Genomic DNA, 27,699 nt, shown 5'->3' on the forward strand with positions numbered 1-27,699 from the left:
GCATTTATAGAAGTGCCTTTTGTTCCATTCATGGCAATATTAATCAAATTTAATGTTGTATTAATGCAATTTGTTTACTTTTGTACAGCAAGCAAGTCTATAGTACTGTTTGGTCGCTATTGATGTTCAATGTAAATCTGGGTAGTGAAGCAAAGCTTTAGTCTAGTTTCAGAGTCGGATTGATCTTGCCCTTATGGCTTGTTATTCAGCGTGAGATGATGGATTGTAGCATCTTTCTGATTTTTTCCTCTTCAGCTTTACAAGTGAGAGTACAGTCACACCTGCTCTGGTTCCTTTGAAAGCAGGCCAAAAACACGACCGTGATTAGACCCCTGCTTGATCATTATTGAAAGCGCTCAGTCTGAACGACAAAATACAATCAGAGCACAGAGGGGGACAAAGAGCGAAGGGACAGGCAAGATGCTAATGTATAAAACTCTAGTGAAAAAACTTCTCTTCCCAGCCAATATTTGTAAAGCTGATGAGCTGTAAACTTTTAGCACATCAGTAGATGAGATATGACATCTCTACAATGCTGAGCTCGGTGTTACATATTCACCTTTATAATAAAATTAATACAGTTCATTATTTGTATTTGTATAATCTCTTAAAGGAGTAGTTTAAATAATGAAAATTGGCTTAAAATGTACTCACCCTCAGGTAATCCAAGATGCAGAAGAGTTTGTTTCTTCATCAGAACAGATTTGGAGAAATGTAGCATTACATCACGTGTTCCCCAATGGATCCTTTGTGGTGAATGGGTGCCGTCAGAATGAGAGTCCAAAAAGCTGCTAAAACATCACAATTAGTATGATGTTATTTGGTGATAAAGTAACCATAAATGTCCTTAATGTCTTAAACCTAACTGTCAATGCAACATAATTTTATTTAAAAAAAAAAGTATGAATGCGATTATGAATTAATATGAATCAGCATACAATTCTGCAAAATGTTATATTCTTTATATTAAATTTTTTTTGAAAAAATTGTCACCCTCAGGCTATCCAAATTATAGATGAGTCACCAAGATTTGGAGAAATTTAGTATTACAATCCCTTACTTACCAATGAATCCAATGCAGTGAATGGGTGCCGTCAGAATGAGAGTCCAAACAGCTGATAAAAAAAATCACAATGATCCATAAATAATCTACTTGACTCCATTCTACAAATTAACATTTTATAGAGTGAAAAACCGTGCTTTTAAGAAATTAATCCATCAGGACATTTAAACAAGTAATCCACGTGACTCGTTCCTCAATTAATATCTTGCTGTTTTTGTAACAGTTCCATCAAGACATTTTTTTTTTTTTTGCTTATTATAAAAGAAATATGCACAGATCAAGCACTGTTTACAACAGTATAAAACAGTTCAAAACAAATATGTTGGTGGATTTTGATGTGAGAGGACAACAGGGGATGGACATTTCACTGGAGGAAGCATTATTATGTATTATGTACTAGATTTATGAATTATGGTATTTTGTCAGAAGCACTGACAATAATCATTTTAAACGTCTTGATGGATTCATTTCTTAAAAGAACGCTTTTCACTCTATAAGTGTTAATTTGTAGAATGGAGTCATGTAGATTACTTATGGATTATTGTGATGTTTTCATCAGCTGTTTGGACTCTCATTCTGACAGCACCCATTCAATGCAGCGGAATCATTGGTGATTGTGATGTAATGTTAAATATCTTTTCTCTTGAGGTCATTTTCAGCCAAAGACAGATTGCTAAAGTACAAATATCTAAAGATTGAAAGTTGTTACCTGAATACTGTTGTATTTACTATGTTGATCTTGACTTTAATGGAGTTACATAAGCATGTTTCATTAGCCTGGAGTTTAATTTTTAACCGCGCTAAATGGAACAAGTTCTGCATCTGTTCTGCTGAATTTAACCAACCGCAGTTTAAATGCAAACCGTCCTTTGCATCACTCCACCTCTGTCAAATTTTATTCTGAGGCTTCCCATGGCTTGCTATATTATTTATTTTCTCTCTTTATCTGATGTGTCTGCATCATTGCATTGATTTCCTCAATGCCTTCTGAAAGTGCACTTCAATTCACCATTGTTAGCATTTCAGACTATTTTAATGCAGTTTCTGGTCACGTCTGATTTCATCAGAATTTTATTAAACCGCAAAAGATTGCTATTTAAATTTATTTAAAATTAAATAAAAAATGTATGTCTGCTTGTTCTTCATGTCTCTGTGTGTCTCTCAGTTTAAGCATGCAGGGTGCTTGTGGTGTTTTCAGGGTCTGTTGATCATTTCGACATTTCATTTGATAAAAACTAACATATACTCTCATATACACACAGAAATTTAAAGGTCTTCACTAAACTGCAAAAATAAACTTTTGGTTTGACTAGATATATTACTATTGTACAATAGAATGAATTTCTCAAAGTAATAATTACTTAGTAACAACTAATAATTTTATTAAAACATTATTTTTTAAAGAATATCACACAATATTTCATCCATGTTTAAATCTAACAGGATGTGATGCACTTTATTTGCCAAAGGAATTGTTCAAGCGATTCATCTGATTACATTTTAAAGGCTGAAACATTTTATGCATTCACTTGATGACCACTATTTCTGATATTTATAGGGCACTAAAAAACTGCAAAAAATTGTAATTATTCAATGTAAAATATTAACTTTTATGTTATTGATTATAGATCATTGTTTGATTCATAAAATTAACAAAAAATATAGAAAAAAATACCTTTAGTGCATTAGCATGTATATGTATAGTTTATAATTCATAATTATTATCATTTAGATTAGCAGCTTGTAGACAGGTTTGCATTGTTTAAATTCCAAAGTTCAAATTAATTTATTTTAGAGCAGTGCCACTTTAGTCTCTGGCCATTATGTCTTGTGCTGTCTTTTGAACAACTTTTGAAGGGTTGAATATGATGTTCGAGTTAAAAATCGTTTTAAAAACCATCTTGAGACCCCTGCATTTGTTCCTGTGAACCAACATCCGAGGGGCGTAAACAGGTCTTGTTGATTGATTACACCCAGTGATTCTCCCACTGTGTGTGGTAATAGTGTGTCCCTGTGGAAACCTGCCACAGCAGCAGGACGTAGATAGCTGCTAATAGCAGAACATGCGTGTCAGACTCTGATATGCAAGCAAACAGTGAATCCCACTGAAGAGCCGTCAAGATTTATCAGGGAGGAGAAAGAGAGCATCCCTTGGAACAAGAAGGAAAAAAAGGGGAGATGTACGAGAGGACTTTCTCGATGAGAGAAAGAAATAAGAGACAGGGAGAAATGTCTTTTTTTTTTTAAAGACTGTATATTATTAAGTATTTTATGCCACTGTATTTCTGTTCCAGCTGATTTGACAATAAAAAGCTAAGCTTACCTATCAATCTTTCTTTCTTTCTGGCCAAACTGCATAGTTTTGGAAGTGACATTTGAATTTAAATGACTCAAATCGTCTAGATTATTGTTAGCATGTGCACAAAACACAGAATACAAGAATCACTCCCAAATGATTTCCCGGTCTCTTTTTGTGCCGCTTTGATTCTTGGCACTCTTTTTCTTTCTTCTTTCTTGTTGAAAAATTGTATGTGATCTGTGTGAAAACTGTAAGACAGGATAAAAGAGAAAACATACAAATACAGCTTCTCTCCCAGGAGACCCCGTTATAAATATCCAGATCTCTCTCTCTCTCTCTCTCTCTCTCTCTCTCTCTCTCTCTCTCTCTCTCTCTCTCTCTCTCTCTCTCTCTCTCTCTATGTCTCTCACTTTCTCTTATATCTTCCTATACTCTGTTTCCCAGAAGCTGCACTACACTATATCAACACACACTGAGACTCCTCTGTCCTGTTCAATCAGAGATCTATTTTTTCTATTTAATCTCTTAGCTCTTATCTTTCTGCCTTCACAGTCATTGTTCTGGTGACTCAATACAGTGAGTCCACAGCGCCCCCTACTGCTCTGTCAGTCAATATGAAATCTAGTGGTGCTTCTTTGTGTGTGGAGCTGTGTGTGTGTGTGTGGGGGGGGGTATGTGGGCGTGATTTTGTGACACATCTGGACACAACTTTGTATAATGACACGGGTGTGACACAGGTATTACAAGGAGAGGTTGACTTATGAGGACATATATGAATTAGTACATGTCCCCATTTTTCAAAACGCTTATAAATCATAAGTTTTTTTTTTGAGAAAGTAAAAATGCACAAAGTTTCCTGTGAGGGTTAGGGTTAGGTTTAGTTTATACAGTATAAAAACCATTACGCCTATGGTATGTCCCCACTTTTAACAAAAACAAACGTGTGTGTGTGTGTGTGTGTGTGTGTTTGGGTTTAAATAGTTGCTGCTAGAAAATATAGGAAGAAAACTGATAACCATAGTTTTTTTTTTTATTTTGATATATACTATATATACTATGGTATACTATGTACTGTGGTGTATGCTGTTTTATGCTGAAATACATCAGATTAGGAAAGTAAAATGGGTTTGTGAACATTGTCTCATAAAGGAATAGTTCATCCAAAAATGAAAATCTGCTGAAGATGTACTCGCCCTCAGTATATCTAGATGAGATTTAGATTATTTTTTCTCCATCAAAACAAATTTGGAGAAATTTAGCATTACATCACTTGATTAACATGGATCCTCTGCAGTGAATGGGTGCGGTCAGAATGAGAGTCCAAAAAGCTGATAAAACATCACAAAAATCTACATACAGCCCAAAAACTTGTAAAGTGAAAAGTTGTGTGTTTGTAAGACACAAATCCATCAAGACAAATTTAAACCCGTTTCTGGCTAAAATATGATTACTCTATTAATGGCATATATATATATATATATATATATATATATATATATATATTTATATTTATATTTATAGATAGATAGATAGATAGATAGATAGATAGATAGATAGATAGATAGATAGAGATAGAGGATTAATATTTTACCCAGGAATCTTTTCACTTCACAGAATGTTAACTGTTGGACTGCAGTCATGTGGATTACTTGTGGATTATTGTTTTGTTTTTATCAGCTGTTAGGACTCTCATTCTGACGGCACCTATTCACCGCAGAGGATTCATTGGTGAAATACTCAAATTTAGTACATCTTTGAAGTAACAGTAAATTTTCTGAATATACTTTTGTTTTAGTATAGAATCACTTTACATGTCATAGTTATAGATACACCCACCAGATGTCCCCCTTGTCTTTAACCTGTCTTTATCTTCTGTGCATTCTTATATATGTTGAACCCACTATGTTTCACATTCAGAAAGAATATAGGTATGCAAAGGAACAAAAGGAAAATATTATACCAAGAATGACTAACAATCGAAATACAGTACCTATTATATTCCTTTCAAATGTCAGATGATAATTGTATTGTTTTACTCAAAGGGTACAAAACTAGATTTTGTTTTAATGCATGTGCGGGTGTTTGTAATAGATTATGTTCTCTGTTTGAGAGTTCTACAGTACGATTACCTCCTTCAATAGTTTTTATGCAATAAAAGCTGACACATTTGCAAAGTGGCTTGTCAAATATTACTTAAGACCGTCTAGTATTGTTGTGTTTGAATAAAAGATGTAAAAGCAATTGCAAATGGTGAAATAGATTTCAAGTTGCATGCCTTATCGATGGACAGATCTTGTTTTTATTTAAAGGGATAGTTTACCCCAAAATTAACATTTTCTCACGATTCACTAATTCTCATGTTGTTCCAAAACCTATAGGAGTTTTTTTTATTTTTTTTTTTAACACAAAGATATTTTGAAAAATGTCATGAAAGAACACAAACAAAGATATTTTGAAGAATATTGGTAACCAAACATTTGCTGGAAGCCTTTGATTTTCCCATATTATGACAGTCAATGGCTACCAGCAACTGTTTGGTTACCAACATTCTTCAAAATATATTGTTTCGTGTTAAACAAACAAATGAACACATGCAGGTTTGGAACAACTTGAGGGTGAGTAAATGACGACCTGATGAATTGTCTCTTTAAGTGAATTATCTAAGCCATGTGTATTCAAAATAATTAAATCATTACTAAATAATTGATATTTATGGTGGAGCCATTGTGTTAAAGACAACATCTGGAAATGTAAAAAAAAAATATAGAATTCAGGTTGTTGTTGTTGTTTTTTTTTTGCTTTTGTACTGCATAAAGTGTATATACAACTTCCATTAAGATGAAAAAGTAGTGCTAACATTTGTTACCAATTTTATTACAAATATATTGACTTAAATGAGCTGGATTGTGTTCCTAGTTGTCATTGTCTTACAGCAGATATATTTGATCGGTTGTTGTTGTTCGTTATTATTATGAGTGAGAGTATCTGGACATCAGTTATTGGACTTGCTCACTGAACTGTTTTATTCATCTTCCTTTTAAAATGTAGCAGAGCATGACCTGAATATTTGAATATGAATATTTACTGAAGGCCTTTGTTTGGTGAAGCATGCATCATTGAGCAGATTGATGGAGTTTTGTTTCTCTATTGTTTTATTTAAGCCATCTTTAAGCAAGTCTTCATCCAGGTTGGAAAATGTGAGCAGGACAAAGGAACTTCCTGTTCTGGAGTGTGTTTCATCTTTGACTTTCCTGATGGGATAATTATAACACATATCAGTGATAACTTCTGTATTATGTTAAAACTGGGAGAACCGAGCAGCACCACATAATTTCATTTATTAGCTGCTGTATTTGTATGCTGATTTTGATGTAGTCTGTCAGTTTCGGGGTGATTTTAGGGTGATGTTTAACAGGACTACCTGTTTGCTCAAAGAGTTATTGTTGCTGTACTATATTTAGATTGATTCTTTGTGAAAGTCTTGTCATATGAAATAATGTCTTTATTATGGCAGCTTTTTGCTTTTATTATGGATTTGAAGTAAGCTTTTCTTGTTCAGTAACAGTCTTTTCTCATTAAACATAATATTTTGCACTACAGTGAATAACCCACATAAATCCTGTTCCATTTTGGTAATTGGTTAGACAAACCATAATTTAGAAATACAATTGATTGCTGGTACAATTGCTGCCCCGAGGACTGTTAGTCTTTTTATTTCACCTCAGATGCATAAAGACATATATGTTCACCAAGGCTGCATTTACTTGATCAAGAATACATCACAAAATTGTGAAATATTATTGATTTAAAATAACAATTTTCTATTTTAATATATTAAAATAATAATAATAATAATAAAACATGCAAATATTTTTAATAATAAAACTACTATTTAATAAGTAATTTATTTCTGTGATGTCAAAGATGAATTTTCAGCATCATTACTCCAGTCTTCATTGTCACAAGATCCTTCAAAAATCATTCTAATATGTTGATTTGGTGCTCAAATTTTTTTTTTTTTAATAAATAAAAATTAATTAATTAACTATTTTAAATGACAGAAATGTTTGGAACAACATAAGAGAAATTTTACTTTTAAGCTTTTTGTGTTTATTCCTTAGACAGTATGTGGATAAGAAAAGCCACCACCAACCCTCACCAAACACAGTGAGCAGTGAGATGATAGGGATGCAGATATTTATGCCCACACATTTGAGTTCAGGAGGGGTTCTGTGGGTACTGAAGCGTAGGAGGTAGATGCTGTATGTTTGATGTTTTGCATACTCATCCATATTACACTTCCCTCTCTCTGTCTCTCTCCTTTACTGGATTCATTAGTTAAGCTTTAGTGAATTTTCACAGACTAGATGTTAAAAGTATTGGTTTAAAGGTATCTGGACCTGTAAGAAAGAACCCTTATAACCTGCAAGTGCATGCTCATGAATCAAGTTCGTTCTTTTCTTTTCTGTGTAGTAAATAATAGATAAGCTGTCGTGACCAAGCGAGGCTTCCCTCCAACCACTCAAATAATGGTGGTTTCTGCTGTGTGCTTCCCAGCAAGCAAATCCACTTCACACTATCAAACACACACACATACACACAATTCCCACACAGTTTGCAAATGACTGTCAAAAATGACTGTTTAAATGCACATCTGCATATGTTCTAGTTTACATTATGCTTTTTTAAATAATCTTTTTTTTGTTTTCCATTTTTACCACCCACAATTGACTAGTGACAGTAAGGGCAAAAACTAGCTGTTCGGTTTCAAAAACCAGCTTGACCTTAAAAGTGAAGTGTATCATTTCAGCACCAAAGTTGCAGAATCTCTTTTATTTAATGGATCCAATTGGTTCAGAGAACAATACACTGGTGTACGTTTGTCTGTTTTTCCAAACAATGAAAGACAGAGGTCTGAAAGTCAGTTTTTAGACAGTGGTGCAGAAATTACCCAATTCACCTTTAAGGCCCTGTCACATGATTTGTATCAATGTTCTCTAAAGCACCAAACTCTGACCCAATGTCAAGAGACCATATGACATTCAGAGAAAGAAAAAAAGAGATGTATTGCAGAATGTCAAACTGGAATGCCTCATAAAAATCACCCTTCCGTGATGCTGATCTGCAGTATTTTTTTCATGTGGATGCCAAAGCGGAGCATGACCTTTAGGTGACTCATGGAAGATCACAGGTATATATTCCTGAGATCCTGTTCTGCTTTCAGTCATGATAGTCCATGTCCATTTTAAATGATTTGCAGTCATTCAACTTTAAACACATGTCTAGCTGTGAGGAAAACAGGAGTGGAAAATGGTCCGGAATCCAGTAAATGACACAGAAGAGAGAGAGCAGAAAGGTGAATGGGAAGGTTAGCTCTTGGAGGAGTCTCTCACCGCTGTTAAGGGCCACATTAAATCTTCTTTTAAGGTTCTGGAAGGTGAATAATTCAGGTGAAACACTCCCACACCGTCTCCCGATCTCTCTCTCTCTCTCCATTGCTCTTGTACATACATATTCCTCTAAAATGGGATGGGAAATTCATCTGTCATGTTGTTGTCCTTCAGTGGTGTTTCAAGCTCAGATGATCTACTAAATCAATGAGACTATAAATCATAATTATAATAATAATATTTCCTTACATTTATATAGCACTTTTATGGGCACTCAAAGTGCTGTACATAGTAAGGGGGTAATCTCCTCAACCTCCACCAGTGTTCAGCATCCACCTGGATGATGCCACAGCAGCCATAGTGCGCCAGAACGCCCACCACACACCAGATTATTGGTGGAGAGGAGACAGAGTGATGAAGCCAATCAGTCTATGGGGATGGTTAAGAGGCCATGATCGTCAGGGGCCAATGGGCGAATTTGGCCAGGATGCCGGGGTTACACCCATGCTCTTTTTTGAAGGACATCCTGGGATTTTTAATGACCACAGAGAGTCTGGACCTCGGTTTAATGTCTCATCTGAAAGACAGTGCTTTTAGTCAGTACAGTGTCCCCATCACTACACTGGGGCATTAGAACCCACAGAGGGTGAGCACCCCCTGCTGGCCTCACTAGTACCTCTTCCAGCATTAACCAGCATCCAGGCTCAGCCTTGCTTAGCTTCAGTGGGCAACCACTCTTGGGCTGAAGGCTGATATGGCTGATATGCCTGCCAAGTTTTATAATGAAGGAGGATTTTACCTGAAAAGAAACATTTTTTAGACCTCAAATTGTTTTAAAATGATTAAAATATTAGTTTAGGTTAAATGTATGTTCATGTCCATGAGCATTAAAAATAATCAGAAATACATACATATATATATATATAAATATATAATTATATATTATTATATTATATTATATACAATTATAAATATATAATTCTTTTTTTTTTTTTTTTGAACTGGCCATTTTTATGTTTCTGCTCATTTAACTGTTAACAGGTTGTGTTTGTTGTGTAGGCTGTTTAATATTTTAAAAGGTTTTAGTTAGCATTCTTTTGGTTAAATATTCCTATTTCTTGTTACATTTACAAATAAAAGGGGTTAATGTGTTGGATTAGGCCTACAGCGACGCAGCTGGCAGAATCACCATCATTGCAGAGGTTTATTTACCTAAGCTTGAAAACTCGTGTGCAATTCTCTATAGGGCTAAAGAAACGAACTGCAACACCGTGACTGTCCCGCGTGGAGAATGCAGGAGGATACCGCAGAGGGTTTAGTGGGAGGGGAGAGCATAGATCAGGGGTAGAGGAGGCGCACGAGACATCGACAGCAGTTCGGTCACAATCAGCTTTAGGGATGTAGTCGATGCAGCTTGAGCTCCGTCTGTTCCGAGCTCATCAATATGAAGAAACATTCGGCCCGGGTCGCGCCGCTGTCCGCCTGTAACAGTCCGGTGCTCACCCTGACCAAAGTGAGAGGTACGTCCGCAACGCGACTCGCGATTTAACCTCTTTCTGTAGGCTACGGCGATCTGCTTTCCTACATGTCTTAACGTGCAGTTTTGTGTGCTTTGTTGCTTTAAAACAGTATTTGTATTTTAAATCGAACTGTAGTGAATGCGAAACATAGCATAGAAACACGGAGAAACACCGAGAAACATCTGTCTCCTTTTCGCATCACCAGTGCAGATGTTAGGCTGTTCTCTGCGCCTTTTATGAATAGAATACCAATATAAGCAGTTGAGGTTAAAATGCATCAGATCCAAAAACACCTGTCTATGTTAAAATCCTAAAGGTATGCCTACAGAATTTTTGTTTAAATTTGGACTCAATCCTAATAGTATAATTTTTCCAAAGCGTTTAAGCATGTCTGTTTCCAAATTATAAAAATACTTTTACAATTTCTTACAAGGAGTTAAGAGATAGGTTGTCAATCTGCTATCTGTTCCTTAAGGATATCATTTGCTCTTTCTACTCGCAGAAAAGTCATTCCTTCAGTCCAGATGATGATATAAAAAGTGCAACTCCTTGTTATTGCAGACAAACTTCAGTAGTTATTTAGATGCTGGCTTCTTCCCATTGGCTGAGACTGTAAATTACTAGAAAACTGATATTATATATTCCCTTTTTACACAATATTTGCAGTAAAATGAGTTGTCATTTCATTTACAATTTTACACATTATTTACATTTTGATTTTTCTTTTTTTTTTTGTGAATATTATTGTGGTTGTTATTATTTTCATTATTATTGATCAGATTTAGGTGCGACCTGATTTGATGGCAGTACAATCATGTGAGCAGTGAGCTGCTTGTTATCAGGTTTATTGCATGTCCCATACTTTCCCATTTCTGTGATGTATGAACCCTGTATGATGTTTCCCCAGAAGCTGAGTGTGTGTGCATTTGTTCTCCAAAACATAATTTATATTAATTATGCTTGCATTAGCTTGCATTTTCTGGATGCCTAAGAAAGCATGAATTTCTTTATCTTTAATCTAAAAAAAGGACAGAAGACAGGTACTTTGAGTTCACATTTTCCTCAGGTTTTGTGGTCTGTATCAAACTTGTATGAGCAGCACAGACAGAAATATCAGCAATTTTTGTGAAGGTTTCACTCAGGCAGTTTTATCATACCCTGACATCTCACTTATGCACACTTCATAGTATGAGTAACCATCTTCCCCAAGTATCCAATCTGATGTGATAACCAGCACCAGCTGGAGAAATGAACTACAAATCAAGTCACTGATGAGCTCATGCTTTGAGACAGATCCGCACTTGTTATTTGTAATCGCTTTTTTTCTTTGGATAGTCTTAATTGATTTCTTTGCATATATATGTGTGCATATATATATATATATATATATATATATATATATATATATATGGTCTCTGCATTTTCAAAGGGTCTGGTTCCGAGGCTGAGGTAGAAAAGACAGAAGCTGCTGTACTCTAGAGTATTTTTATGTGTAATATGGTGAATGAGGTGGGATGTTAAACACTCATTGGTCTTTGGTTTCAGCTCTGGCTCAGACCCAGCGGTCTACTCATACTGTTGCAGTGGTTTGGGTCTGCCTGCAGCCAAATTCTGGCAGCTTCTATGATTCTTAAAAGCTTTAAGTTGGCAATTCAGGGATCTGTTGGGCCTTCCTTTAAGCTTCCTTTACAGAAAAAATGAAACGATTCATTTTTAAGATGTAATAATCTTTCTCATATCCCACTTTAATACTTTACAAAGGAATCTTCAAATAAACAGTGGCAGGTTTATATCCCCAAAAAGTAAATGCTGCTGTGCTTTTATATTGGCTCAAAAAAAATAGCGTGAGTTTAGGGGCAAGGTTATTTCTTCGTCCAGCCAATAGAAACCTGTTTGACATTTGGCCAAACCCTGTACGGTTGACTGAACATTACAATTGAACCTTGTTCATCAACATTTTTGTAAAATATATTTTTACAACACTATAATTAATTTATAACACAAACTGTGAATGTTGTGAAAAGGTATCTACGCATTTGTTATTAACAACCAGTCAATAAATGGATGGAAGTAAATGCCCCGATATACTTAAAACAAAGTTTGTTTTCATTCTTCATTTGGGGCAAACAGAAGTTCGAAAAGGCTGAGCGACGTTATACATTTTCCAAACATTCCATCACCCCGCGCTGCTGGAGACGGGGTGTAGATTAATGTAAACGTGTCGCGACGTTCAAGAAGTGTAATCAATTTAGGTGTGAGACGGGCACTAATGGTCAGAATATTATAGACAAAAGAAAAAACGATTAGCAGCAGGTCAGAGTCAAGTATCATGTTTTCAATACAAGAGAACCATTCAATTTCCATAATCAGTCCTTTATGGGAATGAATGCCTCATAGTCTGAAAACTTTAGCACAATGTGGAAAAAAAATATTGGAGTCAGTTTGTTACTTTACTTGAGCAGTGTTCATTTATTTTATTAAACGGAATAAATTGTTACACCTTTTATGTGATGTCATGATTTACTTTGGATAACAATAAAGTTTTATTATTGTATATTCGTTTGACATTTCATTTATTGTAGGCTAGCCGTTAAATTTGCTTAAAAGAACAGCAGCAGCAGCATGGTGTAACATTTATTTGAAACACATGTATGGTACTTGCTACTTTATAACTTTACTCTTTCCTTTCATTCTTTTCATGGCTTTAGAAAACTTGTCTCAGATGTTTCTCTACATTGCTTTTTGGATAACTTGTTGCAATTTCTTTCTAGGAATTAAATACTTTCTCTGAATCTTTAAAGTCTCTCCGCGAGCGATCATACAGGTGTATGTCTCGGACTGATTTTGTTCAGAATGACGTCATATCAGTTCTTTCTTCGATTTAATTTGAATTATATCGGGGCCTTACGTCTAACAAGCCATTTTTTAATATTTGTGAGAGATTCACTGGCTGACTGAGTCATATTCAGTTAATTAACTGAATAACCCATTAAACAGTGAATTATTTTGACTGACTAGTTAGTGAGAAATGGAGTAATTTATACGCAAATTGGACATAGCATATGTTTTTGTTTGCAGGAAACACTGGACACTGGTTTTCCCGACCACATTTTAGATCACTGTCGTACATTTTTCTTTTCATCTTCACATTTGGAGCCCTGTATATCCAGATATCACCAACTTCAGCTGTAATAAAAGCAGGATGTTTTTGTTTTACTTTATTTCAGATTGATTGTGAAGCCTTAGGAATCTGTAAACCTGAGCCAATCCTCTGCTAAATCTAATGCAGGGTGGCAGAAGTAAGAGTCTGTAATAAACCTGCAGTGAGTCATTACAATGACGTGACTCACGCACCTTCACTGCCAAACTCTTCCTGTTCACATCTTGGCTTTTGTAAGAACCCTGTGTCCCTGTTTGGAAGCCAGTGAGCCCTTTTAAGTTGTTTTTTGGTACATATCCAGCCATTTAATTGAAGCATTTTAATCAAATATATTTCACAGCCGTCAGCCGTGGCACAAAACATCTCTGTTTTTCCGTCTGACATCAATCAGTTTGATACAGAGCTTCAGTCTAACAATAACTTTCGCGTGTTGCTTGTGATATGTTTGTGTTTGAATGTACGTAATCCAGACTAATAGGCGTTTTGCGTGACTAAGAGGCGTTTTGCGTGAGTGGAAAGGGTGCTTTTGTCTCTTGTTTAGAGCACTAGTGAGGGGGAGTGATCTTACCTGAGCTTCATTTCAGATGTTTTCTTGTGTGAATTACAGAACATAGACATTAAGAAAGTCTTGACTTGGTGAAATTATTATTCATTATATATCATCAGACAGATTTTTATTCCGTTTATTCAGTAAAATATAGGCCAGTGTATGTATTTAAATAAAATAAACATTGTTGTAATTGCAGACCATATTAATTGGTATAACACTATAAAACAGTTCTGTCACAGCAGAATTAACCGCACATCTCAGAGTGACGAAAATTCACAGATTTTAATTTTGAACAAATTGTTTGAGTGAATGATTCAATTACTTACTAGAAAATCTGTGTAGGCCTGTTTGAACAAATCAGCTTGATAATTTCAGTCAAAAAGTCACCTGTCACCAACTACTGGGTTTTTTCTATATTAACTACACCTTGAGGCTTGACTTTCTTTCTTTCTTTAAAATGCGTCCATGTGTTTTGTTTGTTATTTTAGTAATTTCTTTCTACAAATGAATTCTCCTGAAGTGCTACTTATTTACAAGAAGAGGACTTTATACATCTAGCAAGGCAGCATTTTATTGATGGGTTTTTGCACACTTGTCTCAGTGTTTACAGACTGAGTTGGATTAGTATTGTATATTTAAGTCGAAAACTGCAAGCTCACTGTCAGATTTCTTAGGCACTTCACACTGTCAGGACATTAGTGTGGAAAGCTCTGCTTGGGGAGACACCTGCAGCACAAGCTCATCAATTAGATTTAGCAGGGGACTTACGGTCAATCTATTATGTATTGATCTAGAGCAGGAACGCTGGCATGACTCCAGTCTGTTAAACTGCATTCCTTCTTCTGCAGGATCTATAGGCTGCGGTGGAGAAGGGGACAGAGAGGGGTTGTGATAGACAGAATGATTTAGTGAATCTAAAATCCACACTACTGCCCACTTAGATGCCTCTGATGCTCAGTCCTGCAATTCACAATCACACACACACACACACACACACACACACACACACACACAAACAGTGGGCAACTGACAGGGTTATTCTTCTCTTTGTCATGTCCATGAGCCGTGAGCAGGGTCACAACAGAGTGTGACATCCCGGGCATCTGTTTTTCTAGCTGGACACTACAGGGTTCACTGACCTGCTGCACCAACACACACACACACACACACACACACACACACACACACTCACGCACACACACACAGGTCTTGCCAGTATTGTGTGTATTTGCCAGCCAATCCACATTCTCAAAATCTATTTGCCAAGTTAAAATCAAAATGAACTGAAATATCTGCATAAAGAGAGATATGGTCTGACCATGTTCAGAATGTTTGGCCATACTGTTACAGTGTGTTTTTTAGTGTATCTTTAAGCCATGTCTTGCTGTATATTGCTGAATAATGCTTTCCTTTATTTGCAAACGGAAAGATTGTCTTCTTTACAAACTTGGATCAGCACTGCTGCAGATCCTAAACAATGAGTTAGAAAACATATGGGTGGTGTCAGCATAAATTAATGGTAATTTGTGAGGGCCTTTATCATGCTGCAGCAAAGCATCTGTCACTCTTAGCAGTTCTGGATGGCTGGAATGGAGAAATTTACATCAAATTACAAACATATGCAAAATAGTACTTGCATTTTGATCTATAATGGGGGACGAAAGAGGCTAACTAATGATTAAAAAATAATTAGAACATTAAAAAAAATTATATTTTGTTAAATGCAGGATAATGTGACTGTTGATTTTAATGAAAGCAACGTTTGTGGTTGGAAAGATTGATTTATTGATTGATTTATAATTAAATTTTTTTTAAATAAGGCTCTTAAGCTCAATGAAGGTTGTGTTTATTTTAACAAATAACAGTAAAATAATAATGATATCGAACAGTAATATTGCAAAAAACAAAAAAAAAAAACATTTCCAACACCAAATTTTGAACAGTAGTGTTCTTTTATGTGAAATAGTTGAAGAACAAATGTCTCTATATTTTTCAGTCATTTAACATTATTCAGTACAAATGTGACCTATTTGCTTTGAATTATTCAGAGGAACCATCACATCAACATTCATTAGTCCATTTTTGTGTTAAACATAAACAAATCACTGAAGTTTTACAATGATTCACTAAACTGATCAATGGAAATAAATCAAACCAATTATAGAGACAATGCAAAATAAAAAGCCAATTTAAATCATTCAAATATTTAGTGTTGCTCAGTTTGATATCCCCAAGAAAATCATTGCAAATACTGTATATTGTAAAAATTCCATATATATCTGCAAGAGTCAGTATTTCTGTATAATTGACAGAATGCCTCTAATTCTTTCAACAGAGCTTAACTTGCATGTAACATGGTACATTCCTTCAAGGACACATTACGCAGCTAGGGAAATCCTCTAAAAACCGAACTGTTCCCAGAATCCATGGGATGCTGCACTGCAGAGCTGTACCACCGTCACCCAGATGGCAACACATTCATATTTCATCTCCAACTGTTTGAAGTCATGTGTCGATGTCCCAGACACGCTCATGATGCCATTACAAAATAACATGGATATGCTCTGTGTGTGAGAGAGGAGACTGTACTCTTTCATGCTGCTTGAGCTTAGTGCAGAGTTGGCACTACAAAGAACTGGCAGTTATCATCAAATGAGATCTGCACTGCAGTGACAAACATAGGAGGGAAGAAAGCTAACAAAGGCTACGTATAGAGCTCACATATTCATTCTAAAAGAGGTAGAAATGAGCAACGAAAAAGGCTCTGGGTTTTTTTGCAATTTACATACATTTATGAGGCATACATGACTTAAAAATGACACTTTCAACAATTAATTACTTCACTTTGAGTTTAGCAGTGCACATGGACACATTATCATGTTGGAATAGGGAATCACTGAGGGTAATCCTGTGCATTCTTATACAATAGGCTCATATTATGTGGCAGTCATACAGCTGTACCAAGCAATCATCAGACCTAATGACCACAAGAAGGCTGCAGGGTTATTTGAGTATCACTGTAGTTTTATTATTTTTTTCTATACAGGTGGAGCTGGGGAAGGTGGAGGTTTCTGAAACATGGTGGGACATCAGAGTTAGAACCAATCGGCCTTTCACCATAGTTTATGTAAACACTGTATATGTAAACTCAGAATTTCAAGAAAGAAAGTCAGAATTCTGAGCTTATACCTCACAATTCTGAATGTGAGATATAACCTTTAAATGTAACCTCACAGTTCTGAGAAAACTGAACTAAACTGAAGTCTAAATTGTGAGATAAAAGGTCACAAGTACATTTTAATTTTTTAATTCCTTAATTCCCAGAAACAGACTTTCATAAATTTAAAAAAAAATTCAGTTTCAGTTTTAGAACATGACTTTAAACTAAATGGAAATTAGAAATATTTCCTTGGCAACTAGTTAAATATTTCATTTTGAGTGCATTTGTAGTTTTTAAGGTTCCAAAAGAGAATTTTAGCATTGATGCCATAGAAGAACCATGCTTGGCTCCCCAAATAACCTTTTAAGTGAACAGAACTATTTCTTTCTTAGCATGGAGAACATTTTAATTGTCTAAAGCTTTTCTAAGACTTGACATTGTAAGCTGAAGGCATATTTTGGCTAACTCATGAAAAAGAGTGAAAGATAACTCATTAAATCTTAATATTTTTCCATTTCTCATGGGTTCCAAATGTGTGCTCATTATACCAGCACCTACCAAATGACATTCCCTGATGCTCACTGTGTCAGTTTTTGCTGAGTCTGGGTCACAGAGGTTCTGATTCAAATCTGTCACGTCTTTGAGGATGAACTTTCGTGGCATTTTGAGACTTTGAGCTCTGACCGCTGCCCTCATTGCCGATGCACTTTGTCTGAGCTCCACTTGACACGTCGATTCATTTTGAAAAGCTTTTTGTGAGAAACACTCACAGGCCTGGTTCAGCGTCAAGCCTCTAGCACAGACAGATTTTAATCTTCCCTGTCTAAAAGAAGAACTGTTACTTGAAGCTATGATGCCTTCAAAATAACCTGTTCAGAAGTGTTCAGGCATAAAAAAACAAATGGCAATGCTAGTTTTCGAATTAGGGACTCTATAGAGTCCAATAGGAATTGAGTTTTTTAAACTTTTTGATAGCAAGGACCCCCAAAATTGGTGATTCTTTCCGATGAACCAGCATTAAGAGGCTAAAGATCTAAAAAAAAAAATTGAAGGTCCATTTGAGAAAAATATTAAGTTGCTTTATAAAGACAATCAAAATAAATGTAATAATTCTATCATATTTGTACAATTTTGGAAGTATTTCCAATGCTTTTCAAATTTTTTATATGAAATTTTTCACTGTCCTCCCAAGTAACTTCTTGCAGTCCGCTGAATGATCTCATTCTGATGGAAAAAAAATGTAAATGGCCATTCACATAACTTAGTCTTTTAGAAATAAAATCCAAAGATTTCCGTGAGAACCTTTTAATAATTTTAAATTGCTATGTTCAAATACTTCTGATTCAGACTGCATCATTCCTTCTGAAGACGTTCTTCTGAAGTCAAGTAACTTCTCTTACTGTTAATTACACAGAATATTCTTGCATGCCAGTTTTCTCTGGTGGAGAACACTTCATTGATGATAATATGATAAAAGGAATCATGTAAGCATCTCTTTGTTGCAGGTGAATCACATGTAGCATGTTGATGGCAGAGTTAATGAATGTAGATCTGCTTTTGGTTGAAAATGCTGCTCTTGGCTGAAAAGTGCTTAGCTTGGTCTTCTTTGGTGTAGGAGTTGATTGGTCCTGCTTGCCAGAGTTTGATGATCTAGCTAGATGGCTAATGTCTGGAACAGTGGTCAGCAACATAAGAAAAAGCCTTAAGGTTTATAGGGTCAGAATCTAAAGGTGACACTGAGATCATATACGTATATATATATATATATATATATATATATATATATATATATATATATATATATATATATATATATATATATATATATATATATATATATATATATATATACTTATATATGTGTGTATAATAATATGTATACTTGTATAATTCTTATACTAATTTAATAATAATACTTTTTTATTATTGAGTATTTTTATTTTAGATTTTACATTGTATATTTATTCATCTCTCTCTCTCTTTCCCACACTGTAAATGTATAGATACAGACTGTTGGTCTGGGAACGCCCCCGGGAACGCCCCGTCACGTGATGTGAATTTAGCCTGTGGGTGAAACCATGCCGAAGAGTTGTTGTGTCGTTTTCTGTACCTCCAATAAACTAACAAATTATGAATTGAAGTTCTACATCCTTCCTAATAAACATACAGAACCGGAAAGGATGACAAAATGGCTACAAGCAATAAGTTGTGAGGATGATTAAGGGAAGTTGTGGAAATCCCAAGACTAACCATGTGTATGTGTGTTAGTCGGCATTTCATCTTGGGCAGGCTACGTTAACATTGTGTTCGTTATTAACGTTATCAAAACTGTGTAAGGTTGTTTCAGAAAAAAAGTGGCATGCATATATAATTAGCCTTATCATTCTACCTTAAGCAAAACTATGTAACGTTAGCCTAGTGAACATAAACCCGTGTACCCACTTAAAAAAGTGTGTGGACACGTAACAACTTAGTTTTGTGTCAGAACTTTCACACTTTCATTCATAAATTCACCCCGTCTGTGTTTGTGAAACGACTGAATCGCGGAATCCAGTAAAAATAGAACTTGCTATATAAAGCAGAACGTCACGGAATTTGGTTATTTTTGAATGAATACATCTACATTAAGGCTGTAAAATGAATCAAATATCGATATGGACTAGTGTATATGAATATTAAAGTTAAAAGAGACTACAATTGTTCTACGCATCTCTGGGAATGAGTGCTCAATATGTGCATTTTTGTCATTCAAGTACACACGATGTTCACTGTGTCTTCCCCCACGCCAACTCCGCCCTCGCCACGCCCCCAGCTATGACTAGATGCCGACTGTATGTATTAGTATTATTATAAATAATAAAAATTATTTATACAAAAATGTATTTTATTTTATTATTATTATTCTTACAATAATAATAATTATTATACTTAGAATAATAGTAATTATTATTATTATTTATATTGATATTTATTTACTTATCTTTTCTTTCACTTTTCCACAGAATTAATTTCTTTATGATTTCTGCTGAGCTTGTGTATCAAGTACCGCACATATTTGTGAGCATGTGTCTCCAGAGATATCTATCTGCATTATACTGATTAGCAGTCTCTATGGATACTACACACGTTCACTGCTTTCAGATATTTACCCACATGTTAAATACCCAGTGGTAGTGGCAGTTCATTACGAGGGGACAGGAAACGGTGCGTAGGTTTGAAAACATATACAGTGCTGGCAGAGTGCAGTGACAGCTAGCTTTTGTATTCAAGGACAGCTTCACACAGCCATGCACACACCTTTGAATGTTTGCATTACATGGGTCATTTAAAAGAGGTTTGAGATTGTGTCCCTTGAATAGTCTGACATGTAAAATACTCCTCATGGAAGTTTTGGCTCTTTGGATTTCCCATAAAGATTCAGTGCTCTTACTAAAAATAAAAAAATAAAGTTTGCTATTCTAATTTTCAAAATAAAATGAAATAGTATTGCATTAAACTCAAATGTAAGGTTGAGCAAAAAAGTAAGTAACTATCTTTGGGAGGAAGAAAAAAAACATTTACTGTGGTGTATGATATGACAACAGCCTCCACAGCGAGTGTGTGTGAAAACAGAATAGAGTACACTAGTGTCGGCTTACACATACAACTTCATGTGGGTGGTGTTATTTGACTGTGGGTTATTTGATTCCTTCTGTATGGAAACTGTAACTTCTGTCAACAGAAACAGATCTACTGATGTACAAACTGTTAATGGATGTTGAAGGCTTCTCTATGCACTTCCCCATAGTGGTGCAGGTACATGAAGGCTACAAATTTGCTTCAGAGGACTGATGAACTATATATAGAAAGATAATCAGGGCTCTCTACAGAAACAAAGAATCTTATAACACCAGCAAATAATTGATTTGGTTCAAAGAGTCTCTTAGAGTTTGTGATATGGATCCTAATACATCTTCTGTACTTCAGGATATACCCCAGCAATTGTAATTGAACTTAATACTGTTAATAGGCTGTAGAACATTTATATACAATACAATACTGGATTTAACATCAAAAAGTTAACCTTAAAATACATGCTTTCTATGTTCCCTTCTCACTTTAAATACTTTGGTAAATTAATAAGAATATTGGTATGACTTTAGTGTCCATATCACTTTTAACTAGTTGGTTATTAGCATGAACATTACTGGGATTTTGACTGTTTATTATTACTTAAAAAGCACACATTAATGTCTTATTCTGTAAGACCTTATTCACTACTGTTAATAGTTAGTTAATAGTGAGAATTGGAACCTAATCTAAAGTGAATAATTTATTTAGATATCTGTTATTTATTTGAAAGAATTAAAAGAACTGTTTCATGTCTGTCCTTGTGTCATTAACTTGTTGAGGTTGATATAAGATTTCAAAAGTAATTAGTAAATGAGTATTAAGTAATTAAATACTTTTTGGAAAGAGTAATTTGTACAGTAACCTAATTACACTGTTGAAGATGTAATTAGTAACTAGTAATTAATTAAATATTTGGAGTAACTTACCCAACACTGCTTCTGAATAACCTTTTAGTTACTTTAAGTATGTTATTAGAGTACTCAGATGCTTCAGTACTAAGGATGCACTTCGTTCTCTTTATGTCTGGGATAAACAACAGATCGAATCCTCCACCAGACGCAGCCAGAGTAATTACTCCACTCATTTATTCTGCATGTGAATAGATGAAGGGCTACTAAAGCCATTAAGAGCATTTATGAATGGATGGTGGGCTTGAGATGTCCTTATCTGATCTAAACAATAGCACTGCAGTTCTTGAGAGACTGCAGACAGATTGCATTCAGAGTTTCTGTATTATAAAATATTCTTGGTTTTCAAGTAATTACCCCTGACACTTTTGAAAGATTTACTGCACTGAATGAATAAACTGTGCTATTGATTTCCTCTTGGATGTTTCAGGGAACGTTGGTGAGAGGCATTGTTGGGAATTCAATGGATTAGGCATCTATCATGTCATCTGAGGGAATTTTCTAATGAAAGAAAAATTTAATTCTGGAACAAGAAAATACTCTTAAAGACAGACATTTTAAATGCATTTAAAAGTTTGAGGTGTGTACAATAAAGTGTTTTTTGGTCTTATATATATACAGTACAGACCAAAAGTTTGGACACACCTTCTCATTCAAAGAGTTTTCTTTATTTTCATGACTATGAAAATTGTAGATTCACACTGAAGGCATCAAAACTATGAATTAACACATGTGGAATTATATACGGAATTATATACATAACAAAAAAAGTGCGAAATAACTAAAAAATATGTCATATTCTAGGTTCTTCAAAGTAGCCACCTTTTGCTTTGATTACTGCTTTGCACACTCTTGGCATTCTCTTGATGAGCTTCAAGAGGTAGTCACCTGAAATGGTCTTCCAACAGTCTTGAAGGAGTTCCCCGAGAGATGCTTAGCACTTGTTGGCCGTTTTGCCATCTGTCTGCAGTCCAGCTCACCCCTAAACCATCTCGATTGGGTTCAGGTCCGGTGACTGTGGAGGCCAGGTCATCTGGCGCAGCACCCCATCACTCTCCTTCTTGGTCAAATAGCCCTTGATGCCTTCAGTGTGACTCATAGTCATGAAAATAAAGAAAACTCTTTGAATGAGAAGGTGTGTCCAAACTTTTGGTCTGTACTGTATGTGTGTAACCCTGGACCACAAAAACTTAAACCTCTTAAGTGTCTTGAGATTTATACATCATAAAATAAGTAATAAATAAGCTTTCCATTGATGTATGGTTTATTAGGATCAGATAAGATTTTGCCGAGATACAACTATTTGAAAATCTGGAATCTGAGGGTGCAAAAAAATCTAAATACTGAGAAAATCGCCTTTGAAGTTGTCCAAATGAAGTTCTTAGCAATGCATATTACTAATCAAAAATTAAGTTTTTATGTATTTATGGTAGGAAATGCACAAAATATCTTCATGGAACAGGATCTTTACTTAATATACGAAAGATTTTTGCATAAAAGAAAAATTTATAATTTTGACCCATACATTTGACTGGTTTTGTGCTCCAAGGTCACATAAGCAACTTTTTATTCAGAAAGATGCTTTAAATTGATCAATATTGACAGTAAAGAGATGTATATTGCTACAAAGGATTTTATTTCAAATAAACGCTGTTATTTCAGATTTTCTGTTCATCAAAAAATCCTGAAAAAGTATCACAGTTTTCATAAAAATGTTAAGCAGTACAGCTTATAACTGCTTAGAATGATTTCTAAAGAACCACGTGGCACTGAAGACCAAAGTAATAATGCTGAAAATTCAACTTTGGAATCACAGAAATAAATTACTTAATAAAATAGAAAATATTTTTATTGTAATTACATTTCACAATATTACGGTTTTACTGAATTTTTGATCAGATAAATTATCAAATAAGAGACTTCTTTCAAAAACATTTAAACAATGTTTACCGACTTCTGAACAGTAGTGCAGATAAAAAATAAAAATAAATATTTTTTACAATTTTATCATATCTATAGCCTAATGTAATGCAAATACATATAAAATAAAGATATAAAAATCCACACTTTTTTAGTCTCTCCATCTTTTGAAGTTCTAAGATTAAACTGTCACATGCAAAAAAATTACAAATAAATAAAAAAATACAAAACTTAAGATGACCCAATTGAAAGAACTGTAATGAGAGCCCAAAAATGTGAAAATATGATATTTACAACAAGAGTACCTTCAGTTGTAGATACTGCATCCAAATTTGTACTGCATCACTGAAAACGTTCAATGTACTTCTGTAATAGTGAAATCTGCTGTTTTTCATAATAATTTTTAATCCATAATAAAAAATGCAAATAAAACAGCTCATAAATCAGCAACCGATGTCATTTTGTTTACTTATAGGGGAGGACCGGCCGAGGGAGAACATCGTGGGCACTGCCGATGGACAGGCGATGGTGGCCGGAGCAGGGGCGGAGTCAGGGGCAGGGAGGCAGAGATTAAACTGCTGTGTGCGAGTGACAGCCGTCCAAGTGCGAAAAGCAATATGGGGCGTGGCCATGGTGATGTGCGTGTGCTCGTCATGGGCAGGCTTCACCCAGCTGGCCAAGCTGACCTTTAAGCAGTACGACGCACCGTTCACTCTCACATGGTTCGCCACCATGTGGAACTGCCTCTTCTTTCCTCTATATTACATCGGCCATCTGTGCAAGAGTCCTGAGAGACAGACACCAAAACAGAGGTTTAGGTAAGAATCAGGTCCCGTGAGATTGTGTTTATCCAGCAGTGTACTCTGGCATTGTCCTCTCGGCGAAGAATACACAGCTTATTAGGTTCTGGAGCAAAGCAAAAGATTAAAATGTAGTACAGCTGAAATATGCAACTGTTTGGGTTGAGCAGCACAGACATCTGATGAATCGGTTTAGTGAAACGCCTTTCTCTTGAGGGGGACACTGAGGAAATTCCATGCTGTAGCCTAATGCACGGACAGTTTGTCCATTCCGGGTTTCTCCTTTAATCTTCTATGTGCTGAATACTAAGCAGGCTCATTGCTCATTCAGTCGTTGATGTAAAATATCTTACTGCTTTGTCTAAGAAGACCAAAGTAGAGAGTGTTGGGAAGTAAAACTGTAGTTTCTGGGGAAGTGCTTCTTTTAATTTAATCACTTAGCAAATAATTTTGTGGAAAATGTGGAAAAGCCCAAGCAATTTATCATATAGGAGAAAACAATATTAGCCGCACTGCAGTACAGCATGTAAAGTGTAAAAACTAGCTGTGGAGTACAAAGTCTGTGGGTATCAGCCAATATGCTGACCTTAAATAGTGATTGTCAGCCAACCATGAAATGTAGTAAACTATACAGAGACTTTGAATTTAAGTAAATGGACCTCTGACTGCATATTAATGCAAATGTGATTTAAAGGGCATTTTCCTTGAACAACATTGTTTTGTTGGTTTCAGAATGACAATTCTATTAAATAAACCAGTGGTTCCCAACCCTGGTCCTGGAGGCACCCCAACACTGCACATTTTGCATCACACACAGTGTTTGGGTGCCTCCAGGACCAGGGTTGGGAACCACTGAAATAAACCATAAATCTATCCATAACTAAATTCAGTAAGATGACAGGACAGATTGATAATCATGGAGGTTTTTTTTTCAACTTTAAAGTGCTCCTATTATGGGTAATGAAAGGATCATACTTTAGTTTTGGGAGTCTCCAACAACAGATTGACATGCATGCATGGTCAAAAATTGATTATCCCACATGGAGGTGAACTGAGGACAGCTCTGAGTGTAATGGCCATGATGGAAAGTAAAAGCAAGCACTGTTTGTATTTTTCATCAGATCATGTCCTACTCGAGACTGAACATTTTCACTGAGGGAACAAAGTTTTTTTTTTAAAAGAGAGAGGGTTTGAAAGTGCAGTAAAATGATATGTACTCATTTTGAGCCTGAGATCCATATAACCAAGTACGAAGAAGCATTTACTGATTTTTTTTGTAATACACTAACATTCAAAAGTTTCTTATCAGAACTGCAAATAAATGGCCAAAAATGCAATAAAAACAATAATATTGTGAAATATTACAATTTAAAACAGCACTTTTCTGTTTGTATTTTTGAATGTAATTTATTACCAGTCTTCAATGTCACATGATCCTCAGAAATCATTCTAATACACTGACGTTATGCTCATCAACTATTTTTTTTTTTTTTTATAATATATTTTTTATTAAGCAGAATTTTAAATGACAATGTGCATGACATAAATTAAAAACACCACAATCTGCTTTTTTAACATCAATAGAAATGAATAAAGAAAAAATATACAAATATACAGAACACTCTTAACACTACCCAACCCAAAACATCCCAAACACACACAAAAAAATAAAATAAAAAATAAAATAAATAAATAAATAATAATAATAATAATAATAATAATGAAAAAGCGAAAAAAAAAAAGAGAAAAAAAAAAATAATAATAATAATAATAATTCAAATCTCCAGTGAAGGTGTTGTCTCAACAAAGGATATAATAGGATTCCACACTTTATAAAATGAGTTAACAGAGTCCCTGATGGAGTGTTTAATTTTTTCCAGGTGTAGGAAGGACATTAAGTCTTTCAGCCAAGAAAAATTAGAAGGGGGGCATGAGGATTTCCAATGCAACAGTATTCGTCTTCTGGCTACCAATGAGGCAATGTTATTCCAAAACTTGCAATTATTGGGCAGGGTTTCACAGAGACATTGAGAGCCTGTGATAGTGTATCAAAAAAAGAGGACCAGAATGAATACAATTTAGGACAGGTATAAAATGTATGAGTGTGATCTGCTGGGGAGAGCGAACATCTATTGCACCTATCGTCTGCTATTAAAGAAAGTTTCTTCAATTTAGCTTTGGTGAAGTGAATTCTGTGAACAACTTTAAACTGAATAAGATTCAAGCTAGCACAAATGCAGACAGAGTTAATTTTAGCTAGAGCCTTATACCACAGTCCCTCGTCAAGCTCCAGTCCCAGCTCTCTCTCCCAGGTTCCCTTGAGTGCAAAGAGAGGAGGGAATTGCGAAGATCGTAACAAGCCATAAATTGAGGAGATATGACTATGCGATTTCGGGAGAGACATTATATCTTCAATTAAAGTTTTCATTGGCTGGTGAGGGAAGATATTAAAGTGTGCTTTAGCAAAGTCACGCAATTGAAAGTAGCGGAACAAATTGGATCTAGATATTTTGAATCTACTCATCAAATCATTGAATGACGCAAATACATGATCATCAAGAAACAAATCATGAAATAGAACTAGGCCCATCTCTCTGAGCTGTGCAAAAGTTGAATCTAAAGTAGAAGGAACAAAAAGATGGTTACCGCAAATAGGCATTAAGGTGGACAATGAGTTTAATTTAAAGTGACGACAAAATTGTTTCCAAATTTTGAGTGATGAGAGCACAATTGGGTTGGTGGTGTATTTAGAAGGGCGTTTCAAATTGGGATCAAAAACTAATGCCGATAATGAGGATGATAAGCAGGAGTTAGCTTCTATTATACACCAATCAATATTCGGAGAATTACACCATGCATATAATTTCTGAATATTAGCTGCCCAATAATAGAAAAGAAAATTTGGAAGAGCGAGACCCCCATCCTGTTTAGTTCTTTGAAGAGTTGACTTGTGTACACGCGGAGGCTTACCAGCCCAAATATATGAGGATATAATGGAGTCGAATGATTTAAAAAAAGATTTAGAAAGAAAAACAGGAATAGTCTGAAACAAAAAAAGTATTCTTGGTAGAATATTCATTTTAATTGATTCAATCCTGCCTACTAAAGAAAGTGGAAGATTGTTCCAACGCTGAAGATCTACTTTAATACGGTCCACTAATTTAGTAAAATTTTCTTTGCGCAATGACTTGAATGAGTTTGAAATATGAACCCCTAGATAACGGAAACCTGTAGAGGACATGTGAAAAGGGAGCATAGCTGGAGGAATTTGTTTCGCCAAATCACCTATGGGAAAACACTCACTTTTAGCATAATTC

At 35.1% G+C, this 27,699-nt stretch overlaps 1 protein-coding gene across 2 annotated transcripts in view; it reads left to right on the forward strand.

Annotated features, from left to right (window-relative positions):
• Positions 1-27,699, forward strand: part of LOC132156812 (solute carrier family 35 member F3-like) — a 76,480-nt gene that overhangs the window by 43,600 nt on the left and 5,181 nt on the right. The window contains exons 1-2 of one of the 2 annotated variants that reach the window (XM_059565846.1): positions 10,036-10,272; positions 24,058-24,400. In XM_059565846.1, coding sequence (XP_059421829.1) covers positions 10,197-10,272; positions 24,058-24,400 — 419 coding nt within the window. In that variant the 5' untranslated portion in view covers positions 10,036-10,196. Of the gene's footprint in view, positions 1-10,035; positions 10,273-24,057; positions 24,401-27,699 lie in introns of those variants that run through there. The other variant, XM_059565845.1, reaches the window with a different exon arrangement.

Source organism: Carassius carassius, chromosome 14, assembly GCF_963082965.1.
Source record: "Carassius carassius chromosome 14, fCarCar2.1, whole genome shotgun sequence".
NCBI classification, from domain to species: domain Eukaryota; kingdom Metazoa; phylum Chordata; class Actinopteri; order Cypriniformes; family Cyprinidae; genus Carassius; species Carassius carassius.